The sequence below is a fragment of the Corylus avellana genome, chromosome ca1, assembly GCF_901000735.1.
Source record: "Corylus avellana chromosome ca1, CavTom2PMs-1.0".
NCBI classification, from domain to species: domain Eukaryota; kingdom Viridiplantae; phylum Streptophyta; class Magnoliopsida; order Fagales; family Betulaceae; genus Corylus; species Corylus avellana.
The window spans coordinates 30766070-30779020 of record NC_081541.1 but is presented as its reverse complement, the minus strand read 5'-3'; the positions used below and the strand labels follow the sequence as shown (position 1 = coordinate 30779020).

The 12951-nt window shown below is 32.7% G+C and overlaps 1 protein-coding gene, 1 long non-coding RNA gene and 1 pseudogene across 2 annotated transcripts; 2 read left to right on the top strand and 1 right to left on the bottom strand.

The window, feature by feature from the left end:
* Positions 1 to 1457: 1457 nt before the first annotated feature.
* Positions 1458 to 1559, top strand: LOC132168277 (U5 spliceosomal RNA; annotated as a pseudogene).
* A 1748-nt stretch (positions 1560 to 3307) lies between these two features.
* On the top strand, positions 3308 to 4583 carry LOC132167895 (acetylserotonin O-methyltransferase-like). The gene is made up of 2 exons (XM_059578932.1): positions 3308 to 4069; positions 4209 to 4583. Exons 1-2 carry the CDS (start codon positions 3308 to 3310, stop codon positions 4506 to 4508), a joined length of 1062 nt encoding a protein of 353 aa, XP_059434915.1. The 3' UTR covers positions 4509 to 4583.
* A 6141-nt stretch (positions 4584 to 10724) lies between these two features.
* LOC132168236 (uncharacterized) lies at positions 10725 to 12690 on the bottom strand. The gene is made up of 2 exons (XR_009438772.1): positions 12399 to 12690; positions 10725 to 11008 (listed from the first exon to the last, which is right to left on the bottom strand). It is a non-coding gene; the product is annotated as an uncharacterized LOC132168236 (long non-coding RNA).
* Positions 12691 to 12951: the final 261 nt, after the last annotated feature.

Below are 12951 nucleotides of genomic sequence, written 5' to 3'. Positions count from 1 at the left end.
TTTTTAAATTTAATTTTTTAAAATTAAATTAATATTTTAATAAGATGAAACGGTGAGTTTTGAGTGGACTAACGGCAGTTAATAAAAATTGACGGTAGGGAGTTTCTAGTAGTTTCGAGTTACCTAGGGACTAAATTTTCAAAAAAAATTACCCAAGAAGTTTTTAATAAAAGCGCGTTGATCTAAGGATTTTTTATATGATTTCCCTTATTATTATTATTTATTTATTTATTTTTGGCTCTGTGGTATTGTTTAAAACTCAAGCCCACATTTGGCTCTCATTTTAGTTCAAAGTTAGCTCTCTCTTTTGTATTGTTTTGCTATCTCAAAAAAAAAAAATGAAAAAATACATTTTACCCCCCTGAACTATCCACCCATTTGCACTTTGACCTCCAATGTTTAAAAAGTGACACTTGATCCTCCCAAACTTCCAAATTGTTGCAATTCGACCATTCTGACTTCTTTTTTTTTTTTTTTTTTTAACTGACCACCCTTAGGCCCAACTGGGGTGGCCGATCACCCCTTAATTTTTAATTTTTAATTTTTTAAACTTGGGATGGGGGCATTTTGGAAAAAAAAAAGAGTCAGAATGGTCGAGTTGCAACAATTTGGAAGTTTGAGGAGGGGTCAAATGTCACTTTTTAAACATTGGAGGTCAAAGTGCAAATGAGTAGATAGTTCGGGGTGGGAGGGGAGGGGGGGTAAAATGTATCTCCCCTGCCCCAAAAAAAAGAAAAAAAAGTCAAACTCAAGGTTTCAGGATCTTTCACCTTGAGTTTGATGGAGGATGTTAGAATACATTTGAATGACCCTAAAATTAGGGATTTGATGAAGATTGATAAAGATTAGATTAACCTAATTTTAGGGATTTGATTATGATTTGATCATCATAAATTAGGGGATTTGATCACGATTACATTTATGTGTAACCTCTATAAATAGAGTATTCTGTATTGTAAACAATCATTCGATAAAAGCGTAATGTAGCCCTTAAGGTTTTATCTGTGGACGTAGGCCATTAACCGAACCTCGTAAAATCTTTTGTGTCTCTTTTATTTTAATTCCGCTACTATTTTATTTTTCCATTTGATGATGAATTTCTTCAGCCCACACGTGAGTGGGAGTGTTAAAGTATTGATTAAGTGATTAAATTTAAGCTTAAGCTTTTGGGACAACTAGTGATTTAACATGGTATCAGAGCCAAAGGTCCTAGGATCGAACTTTGACTTCGTCAATTTCACCCCCCATTTCAATTAAATATTCTACGTGTTAGGCCTGACCTATTAAAAGAGAGTTTTTACCTCTTCCTATCAACTTAAGTTTTCGGGATAACTACTTCTTGTTTATGCCTAGTGCTGAATATGAACTATTCCCATTTCCCACATCGACTACAACGTAAAACCCAAAATGAGGACCCCTGCTAATAAAGGTATTGTACCCAAATGGATGCCACAATTAGCCGTGTGGTGAACTATTCTTTCGCCTTTTACTAAAGAATACCTTGAACTCGTCACCCAAAGCGTCATACGCCAATTTATTTTTGGGGATTATGATCCCCTCAAATTTCTTTCAAATCTAAGATTCTTTTATTAATAAATCTTAACTATGTTTTACATCTAATAATCCACAACATTCCAGCTGTCTAACAAAATAAATGCTAAAGTTAATTAAACTTTAATTCCTCAATGAACTAGAAAGAGAAAATAAATTATCATTAACTTCAGCATTTATTTTATATGACAGCTGGCACATTGTGGATAGTTAGATTGAAATCATGGCTAAGATTTAATAATAAGAGAATCTCAAATTAGAAGAAAAAAAAAAAAAAAAAACTGAGGGAATCCTGATCCAATTTTTGGAGGGGTTGATTTCGACCATATTACAAGTCCAGTTAAAGCTAGGGTGTGATTCAACGCTTATGATTTGGCCATCAAGCCATTAATCCACCGATCATCTTATTGGTAACAAGGATTTTAGCATTGACCCAGTAAAAAAGAAGGACAAAAAAATTAAAATACCAATAATATTATCTAGTATTTAACATGGGGGACTGTGACTGTAATTACCATTAAAAAAAAAAATCATCCTTGACAAAATTAGTCTCAAGACTCTCAATGATTTACTTAATTTGTAATTAGCATTTTGTGATATCAAAATGAACAAAATTTATTTTTAGTTGTTCATGATCAAACAACTAAGGATTGGTATGATGTTATGATTCTAAGTGTCTCACATGGCCTAAATACAAAAATAAACCCTCCAATTGAAATACTAAGCTATATAATTAAATAAGTTAGACTATTTTTCGAATGCTTGCATATTGCTTTTAGAATTTTTTGACAATACCCCTAACGGTTGCTTTTACAAAAATATATAAGTTGATTTTTTTAATATTTCATATTTATACAAAGATAGTATATTATTATTTTAAAATTAGAAAGCCTCATTATAAATTTTTGGCTTAGACCTAGCTCAACTTTCACTGAGCTATGGCTTTAGTTAATCGAGTAATTCAAACCCTAACAAGTTGGTTGAAGCATGGCACTGATGACGGGCGTTAAGTGCTGACCATGGTGGCTTGTGGGAATGGCGAAGAGGTGAAAATAGCGTATGATCGATTCACGTGTTTTTACATTTTACATAGTGATCGAATATATATCCAGGTAAAAATAATTCGGATGTAGTAAATAAACATATATAGAGCGACGCACGTGTTTTACATGGTTAATCAAGTAATATTTAATTCAAACCCCGACAAGCTAGAACACGTAAATTCGACAACAAGTTGGTTGGTTAAAACTTAATTAAAAGCTTGACACTGATGATGGGCGACCCTCGTGTCCTGTGGGACGAGGTGAAACAAGTTCCAATGCAAATTATGCAATCACGCGTTTAATTTACGTGATTTCATAATTTGCATGTGATAGCCAACAAGTGAAAATGCCACAGCTCTAGTTTCGAGGGTCCTGAAACTTCTGTTGCACAAAGAATCAAAGATAGACGACAATCGAATACAAAAGATGCTAAAAACCAACAACCGTCGACTTAGAGGACCGGTCATTATTGGTGGGCAATCTTAAGAATAATCAAGTAAGATTGTACAGTATAGCAGTACAATCTTGAAAGAATATATCACTGTGCATGACAGCTTTCTTTCCCTATTGAGCATGCAAACAATTCTTTATTTTCTAGTATATATATATATATATATATATATATATATAGGTTGCTCAACGTTAAGTCTATCACCACAGCCTTAATCGATTAATCGATTGCTCAAGAGAGAAAGATAGAGAGAGCGAGAGAGATGGAAGAAAAACACAGAGAGACAAAATGGTGCGAAGAAAAAGAACAGGCAGAAGCGAGTATCTGGAAATATGTTTTCGGATTCACAGAAATGGCGGTAGTGAAATGTGCCATTGAGCTTGAGATAGCTGATGTCATTGAAAGCCATGGAAGTCCCATGACACTATCCGAGTTATCATCAGCTCTAGCATGCGCTTCGTCTCCCCTTTACCGCATAATGAGGTTTTTAATGCATAGGGGAATATTCAAAGAGGAACTCACCGCCCATGGCTCCCCAGGTTATGTACAAACGGCTCTATCTCGTCGTTTGATGAGATATGGAGAGCATAGCATGGCTGCTTTCATTATGCTAAATAGCAGCCCAATGGTGACAACATCATTGCATTGTCTCAGTGCCCGTGTTTTAGCCAATGAGACTTCACCATTTGAGGTGGCTCATGGTGAAGATGCATGGAGCTTTTTGGAAGCAAATCCTGCTCAGAGCCAACTCGTCAATGAAGCAATGGCTTCTGATGCCAGGGTGGTCGTGCCTGCAATAATTCACGATTGTCCGGAGGTATTTGATGGGCTTGGCAGTCTGGTGGATGTGGGCGGGGGCAATGGAACAACTTTGCAGATGTTGGTGAAGGCATTTCCATGGCTTCGAGGCATCCACTTTGATCTTCCTCATGTTGTCTCCAATGCGGCGGCGTTCCACGGAGTTGAACGTGTTGGGGGTGACATGTTTCAAAGTGTTCCAAAGGCTGATGCGGCTTTCCTAATGGTAAGTACTATGGTCCCACACCGACCGTAAAAAAATAAAAGACCTTTAAATTATACCTATTTATTTTTTTTATTTTTTTTTATAAATTATATGTATTGCTTAAATAAATAAATAACCTTTGTGAATTGCATGCGCGTAGTGGATTCTCCATGACTGGGGTGACAAGGAGTGCATCCAAATCCTTAAGAAATGCAGAGAAGCAATTTCAGAGGAGAAAGGAAAGGTAATAATTGTTGAGGCTGTGATTGAAGAAGAAGGGAAAATGGACGAGCTAAGTGATGCGAGGTTGGCGCTGGACATGGCGATGATGGCTCATACAAACGCGGGAAAGGAAAGGACATTGAAGGAGTGGGAATTTCTTCTTGAAAAGGCTGGATTTGCAAGATATACCGTGAAATCCATTCATGCTGTGCAATCTGTTATTGAGGCATTTCCCTAGCTTAGTTATATATGTAGCATTTCACAAAGGCACGTGGATGCAATCTGTTATTGAGGCCTTTTTTCTTTCTTTCTTACTTTTGTGTAATAATATGTCTTGCTACTACTACTACAAGTAGGGCCAGCTCAATTGATCATTAAGATGTTTGATTGCCTATAAAATAATAACATATTTGATTAAGGCCTTAAGAAAATCATATGGTTTTTCCTGATCCTTCTTTCTTGATAATTAAGCATGACTTCCACTAGTGATGACAATTTCTAAATTGTCTCTATCGAATGTCAACAACCACTACCAACAGGTCACTAATAGAGTGGTGCATGACGTGCTAATAGCGACGTGGGTGACACGTAAAAAATTCAAAAGTCACTAATGGTAATTAGTGACGTGTGGAATTGACCACACATCACCAAATGGTGACATGTTAAATTTCACACATCACCATCTAAAGGTAACATGTCAAGATTGATTAGAACAGTAAAAAATTTTCATTAACGTGGTTTTTTTCTTTTTTTTTTTTTTTCCAAATTTTTTATTTATTTATTTTTTCAGTTTGTTCAGATCTTTATTTATTTTCAATTTAATTTTTGATTTTTTGATACCTTCTTTTTCTTCTTCTTCTTCTTCGTATTGTCATTTTTTTCTCGCCCGCTTCTTCAAAATGGCACGTCACCAAAAATGATGATGTGTTACTGTTCACAATCGCCATGGTGACACATGAACAGTAAAAACGTCATTAAATTTTGGAAAAATGTATAATAAATCTCTGAGTCAACTCTTCAAAATTTTAATCTCCTTAAGTTTTTTTCTTTCGAAAATTTAGTCTTTGAGTCAATTGAAATGACAATAAAATCTTTGCCGTTAAAATTTTTTAACAAACGTTAGGGCAACTCAAAACGCACCGTTTTACCCCATTAAAATATTAAATTTTTATTAATTTAATTTAAAAAATTAAATCTAAAAAAAAAAAATTAAAGCCACCCATGGGGTGGCTCGAGCCATCCCACCCTTCAATTTTTTTTTTTGATTTAATTTTTTAAATTAAATTAATAAAAAATTAATATTTTAATGGAGTAAAATGGTGTGTTTTGAGTTGTCCTAACGTCTGTTAAAAAATTTTAACGGCTGGGATTTTATTGTCATTTCAATTGACCTAGGGACGACTTAATTTTCGAAAAAAAAAACTAGGGAGATTAACATTTTGAAGGGTTGACTCATGGATTTATTATACATTTTCCCTTAAATTTTTTTTCCTGAAATTTTTTACTTATTTATTTTTCATATTTTTTTTTTTCTTCCTCAGATCTTCATTTTTTTTGTCTCCCTCATATCTTTCTTTCCTCTTTTGTTTCAGTGAGAACCGAAAGACATGGAGAAAGAAGGAATTTGGAAGAAGAAAGCTGAAAGGAGAAGGAGAAAAGAAAGAAAAGAAGAGAGAAGAGGAGGCCGTGTCCGCAGGTGAGGAGGAAAAAAACACAGAAGGAGGTGGAGGTTCAAGATCTACTGAAATTTCAGATTTAGGCTATCAATTTTTCATCCAATGGTTATTGTTATACCACAAGTCCCACTATTACTAAAAAAATAAAATAATAAACATTTATTAGTTTATTAGTAGTAGGACACGTAGCAGAACAATGACCCTTAAATGGAAAATGGACGGCAAAAATTTGAAATTTCAGAAATTGGAATTTTCCTAAGAATTTCAGTGAATCCAGATCCTCAAAGTTATATAAGTTTAAAATATTAGTTTTTAAAATTTAAATTCAAAACATGAAATTAGTGACGTCTGAATAGTAGCACGTCACTAATTAGTGATGTGCTACTGTTTACACCTCACTAATTACTTATATAAGTTTAAAATATTAGTTTTTAAAATTTTTAAATTCAGAATTTGAAATTAGTGACGTGTGAACAGTAACACGTCACTAATTATTTTAAATTTTTTTTTTCTCCACTTTCCTTTAAACAAGAAAGAAAGAAAGAAAAAAAAAAAAACATTAAATCACACGTCACTAATCACTAATTAAATTTTAATTTGAAAGAATTTTTTTTTGAAAAAATAGTGACGTGTGAACATTCACACGTTATTAATTGAATTTTAATTTCTTTTTTCCTCTTTCCTTTAAAGAAGAAAGAAAAAATGAAAAATAAAATTCAATTAGTGACGTGTGGATATTAACATGTCACTATTTTTATTTTTTTATTTTTTAGTGATGTTTTACTCTTTGCACGTCATTAATTATTTAATTTTTTTCACCAAGCTCTTTCCTTTAAACAAGAAAGAAAGGAAAAATTAAAAAAAATTAACATTGAATTAGTGACTTTTGACCATTCACACGTCACTAATCACTAATTAAATTTTAATTTGAAACTTGTTTCCCTCTTTCTTTTAAAAAGAAAGAATTTTTTTTTTTTTTTTTAAAAAAAAAATAGTGATGTGTGAACATTCACACATCATTAATTGAATTTTAATTTGTTTTTTCCTCTTTCCTTTAAAGAAGGAAGAAAAAATGAAAAATAAATAAATAAAATTCAATTAGTGTGGATATTGACATGTCACTGTTTTTATTATTATTATTATTATTATTTTTTATTTTTTTTTAGTGACGTTTTACTCTTGGCACGTCACCATTTGGTGATGTTCTGGACACCAAGGTACTAGCTTTTTTGAGTCGTAACTAAATATTCCCAACCCCCTATAGTAATTAGGGCTTTGGTAGACGATATTAATGAGTCATAACAATTTAATTTTTCAAATTTGTTTTTCTAAAAAAATATGGTTTACTAGTTGAGGGTTGGTGACTTGGTGTGATGCGTTCAAATCCGAACAAGGCTGGCCACCCCTGGGTTTTTATTAAGTTAAATTTCGAAAGAAAATATTCAATTTTTAAGCGAGACAAAATAAAATTCAGTATTGTGAACTATTGGGATATTTACAGAACGTACGGTTTGGTGATTTTAAAGATCTTAAGGTTTAAGGAATGATTATAATTTGACTATTAATTATATGCAATATTGTATATGCAAAAGAAATATGATATTGAACTATGGAAGGTACGTATACTTTAGGGACTAAAAGAGAGTTATAAGTATAAATTTACTGTCCCTTTTTCTTCTCTCTCCCGTATTGATTAGAAAAAAAAAAAAAAATACAAATTTACTAACAACACTTACAAATTTTACATATTACCAAAGCCTTATTTTAACCTTTTGCCTTAAGCCGATTTTCATTGAACTATATAGTGTTGTTCAATTAAGTACGTAATTGGAACCTCAATATGGACATGTAAATTTTTTTATTTTTTGAGCAAAAAATGGTAAGTTAGGAAGATGAATTGTGACTATACTTAAACGTGACTATAATAACATCTACCTGCTGGAGCCGCAAAGAAAAGGCCTAAATTATGAGAACCACAAGCGCTTTCTTAAGTCCGACTGAATTATAGCCTAATTAATTCAGTCCCATTAGAGTATTAATAAAAATCTAAAACCATTAATATTAATTAACCATCTGTAAAAATTATTATTGCAAAGATTCAAATCCAACTTAACTACTTCAAAATTTCTTTGAACGCCGTACCTTTAAATTTGGAATGGACATGTAACTTGGAGTACAAGTTGGTTGACGCTTGGCAGTACGCCAGTACTGATCAAGGGCGTAGCTGGGTGACCGGTGGGGGGGGTGGTGGGGGTCTTGTGGGGATGAGCGAAGAGGTGAAACAAGTCAGCATGTGCTGTTTTCAACTTTGAAAATAGTCTATGATTCACGTGTTTTTAGAGCGAGGCACGTGTTTTACCTGATTGCAAGTGAACATGCTTGCACAGTTGCACAGCTCTACTTTCGATAGATGAATCCATCAAGTGAACAAGGGCAATAGATGAATCCATCAAGGATTCTACAGTTACTAACTGCAAACTCCATAAACAATCTACACCCGTCTCTGTATTCCCTCGTACCCCTAGACTTTGTCATCCAACTCTTGTCCATTTTTATCTACGTACATGAGTTAGGAATAAATACATAAGACTTACAAATTGTATACCTACTTTCAAGCACATGCATGTATATAAACATAAACCGATACCTAAATATTTGAACCACATTAGAAATATAAACCTATACATTCTCATATAGGGTTAAATTATTTATGTCCAAAAATATATACATATTCATGCGTATCTACATTCATCCGTACTGAAGGGTGTATTTATAACCCTTATCTATTATAATTAATCTACAAAAACCAAATAAAAAAAAAAATACTTGATCCAAAATTTAAGCATTTTCTTTGGTGGGGACCCTAAACAAATTAATTGTAGCTAGCTTATAACTTATAAGGTTGTTCTAGTACATCTACCGAGCTAGGTTCGTTACGAGGACCCTAAATACAATAAATATAGCTTAAATGTCGTTAGCCTTTGGCATGAATTACTAGGTGATGACATGCATATATGGGTAATACAACTCTTTTGTTTGGTGTATTTATTTATTTTTAATATGACATGTATAAAGGTTAAAAGAATTTTGAGTGTCTTGAAAATATGGTGTATGTTTTCGTAATATATATTATTGGTCCGAACGTTTCTTCGGTTATTGACACATTAGATTAATTTCTTTCATATTAATCACAATTGTACCGTTTGGACCGTTTTGTATGGTTTTTTTTGTTTGAAAAATAATATATGTGGGATAGAATGAAGTAAGAATCGAATTAAATATATTTTGCAAGTGTTTACGTTATGTGTTTAATTATGATTAGACTTGTTAAAAACACTCAAAACAAAAGTGTGATAAAAAAAATAGTGTAACAAACAAAGTCATGACTTTTTACTTATTCATTTGAAGTCTCTCTAAGTTTGACAAGATTTGCACGTTTGCCAATGAATTTTCCCATTAAATCCATGTAATTCGAAGTGAACCCTCGTGTGTGAATTTATAACTTACACATTAATCCATAACGTTACGGTTAAAAGAATATTAAAAAACACATTAACTGTGAATATTAATTAAACAACAACTTAAATTAAATCTCTATAAATATTATATGTCACCACGCACTACACGTACTTAATTAGAAGGTCAAACGATATATATTGAAATGAATGATAGATTAAAATTGACGTAATGTGTTATAAATTCCTTACTAATAAGCCAACCTTTTCATTTAAACAAACCTACCAAAAAAAAAAAAAAAACATAGCCACATTTAAAAAGCAATTATATTTACAAAGAAAAACCTACCTAGCATAAGAAACATCATTTTGCATGCATCTATATTTTCAACGTACAATAAGTAATTAATTAATAGATATTCCTTAAAAAAAAAAAAAATTTAACATCAATTACAAGCTCACAAATACTCAATCCCATACATTATTGAAACATCATGCGAATATATGACAAAATGAAACATAAAATTCTGCAATATACAACATAATGTATATATTTTATATATTCTGCAATATATATATATATATATTACCTAAAAACTATATAAAATAAAACAATATAGAACAACACAATATATGCACATATATATATATTCTGCAATAATAAAACAATAGTATATATCAAATAAAACAACATAAAACAACACAATATATGCATATATATATATTAATCTGCAATAATAAAAAACAATAGTATATATAAAATAAAACAAAATATATATATATATATACCTGCAGGTGAGATGGAGGAGATTGGCGGAGCAGATTCGGCCGGAGAATCGCCGGAGACGGCAACGGCGCTGTGGAGGCGGTGGCCGGCGACGGGGAGTGAGCTAGCTAGAGAGAATGGTACGTACGGCGCTCCGGCAGAGAGATAGAGCTGATCACGGCTGGAGAAAACGTAGGAGAAGGTAGAAGAAAATGAAGAAGAGTGAGAGAGGAGATATGCAGAAGAACAAAAGCAGGGCTGGCGCCTGGCGGGAGAGAAGAGAGACGAGCTGGCCGGGTGGGGGATGAAAGCTAGCTGCAGGAGGGAAAATAAAAAAAAATAAAATAAAAAAAATAAATAAAATATCAGTGGTAGCAGGTGCGTGCGATGGGACGGCCAGCAAGCGCTGGCCTTCCCAAGTGTAACGCCCCGATATTTGAGCTAGCAAATATCGAAGTCGTGACGCTGCAACTTTAGAAAATACAATCTTACAGCGGAGTATGTATATTTTTTTCTTTTTCTATGACCTAGGAATAACTTACACAACACAGTTGAGCTGACTGAAATACCTCGAGGTGATATATTATTAAATAAAATAGAAACATGGTTTTCATTACAACATATGTACACACTAGGTGTACCAAATATATGCCACAGACGGCACCTAAATTAACATAGTAATATCTATTAAGTTTACACACATCACCATACATAATAAAAGCGATTAACATAAATGAGACTTGCTCCATAGAGTAAGCATAAATCCTGCAGCAGATGGTCTATCAACCATCAAAACTAGTAAAAGGACCATCGTCCTCACTTTCTATCCCTGCATCAAGATCTATGTAAAGATGACGTTATCATATTTACATAGGCAAACAAGTGAGTAATCTATTTTCCTAGATATAAAGACTAAAAGACTAGTTTGAACAAATAAGATTAAAGACTAAAATATATAATAATGAATGAGTTGTGAATGCAGCGTAATGACAGATTAGTTTGTGTTTTATGATAATCTTTCTTCAGACCTCTTCTCATGAGCTCTCAGCCCGCTTACGTCCGTTATGTCCCTCACACTTTAGAGGTTTACCTGTTTGGTGCTGGCAACTACACCGCCCCAGCTTAGTTATATATTAGGCCTTTTGGACGGTTATATACCCCCATCCACTGAGATACCGACAGTTCCTCGCGGCAATCCACCCAGCTTGTTCTTAAGGTGGCTATCTTATCAGCCCATTTTATTAGACACATTATGCAGCAGTTGTATTGCAAAATTATATCAATAAGACAAAATAAGAATTCCTATAACAATAAAACAAAGCTAGTACTCAGTAAGTATATCCATACTTACTCTCCTTAGTGTAGTATTATGCTCCACTTCTGCATATAATACATACATACAAACAATACTTAGTTCATTCTCCAATAATATCATTGTTTAAAGACACTCATCTTTTTATATTTATTTATTATCCGTCACTTCATCTTTACTTACTCATTTTATTATATTAATCTAAAATAGTCATATATAACTAATTAAATGACTGAATGTAAATGTTAAATGTATATTTCGGGGATTAGATCAAATGGTCCTTACCGCCAGAAATATGAACAGAAATTTAAATGACATAAAAGAAATGACTGAATGTAAATGTTAAATGCATATTTCGGGGATGAGATCAAATGGTCTTTACCGCCAGAAATATGAACAGAAATTTAAATGACATAAAAGAAATGACTGAATGTAAATGTTAAATGCATATTTCGGGGATGACTTCAAATGGTCCTTACCGCCAGAAATATGAACAGAAATTTAAATGACATAAAAGAAATGACTGAATGTAAATGTTAAATGCATATTTAGGGGATGACATCAAATGGTCTTTACCGCCAGAAATATGAACAGAAATTTAAATGACATAAAAGAAATGACTGAATGTAAATGTTAAATGCATATTTCGGGGATGACCTCAAATAGTCTTTACCGCCAGAAATATGAACAGAAATTTAAAATGACATAAAAGAAATGACTGAATGTAAATACTGTAAAGTAAATAATATATAGATAATATTATAAGTCCTTAATTGATTTTGTCCACTAACTCTTTATTATTAATTCACTTGTTCCATTACTTTATTTTACATTATACGCTTTATTGGGTTTTTAAACAATTAAATGAGGACAAGTAATAAAAGCAATAAATCATGATATTTATACATGAAACACTTACCCAATAATCCTTTAGAAGTAAAACTCCACCAAATCTTCTCTAGGTAGCTAGTTTTAGAAAAACGCTTGAACACTACAAGAAAGATCTAGGCTATATGGTATTTGAGTAGAACTAAGAAATAAAATGAAAGGAGGAGCAAACAATTTTACTTGTTCTAAGATTGTAAAAACTCAAGTGAAAGTGAATTTAGCTATAGGCTCTATTTATAAGAGAATGGATGGTTAGGATTTATTTTTACACATTTGATCTAAGGGTTGAGATGTATTTAATCAAAAGAATGAACCTAGTCCATATTTCATGCTCTATACCAATTGATATTTTCGTCCAAAATGAGGGCAGTGTATTCCGATTCATTTTTCAATGTCCAAACATACTCCGATTGACATGAAATTTTGAGAGTAGATAGAGGACTCTGAAACAAACATTTTATATTTTTGGTTCGACTTCATCCGAGTTCGTTTGAGTCTACTTTTGGCCTATACAAAGTTTCCAATTCAACTTAGGCTTTAACTATTTGCATTCCCACTTGGCCACTTGCCTTATTAAATCATTA

Excerpts from the sequence above, each read along its gene's own strand:
- LOC132167895 (XM_059578932.1), top strand. The coding sequence starts at position 3,308 with ATGGAAGAAAAACACAGAGAGACAAAATGGTGCGAAGAAAAAGAACAG. Across the intron at positions 4,070-4,208 it reads CTGATGCGGCTTTCCTAATG|TGGATTCTCCATGACTGGGG; the intron begins GTAAGTACTATG and ends GCATGCGCGTAG.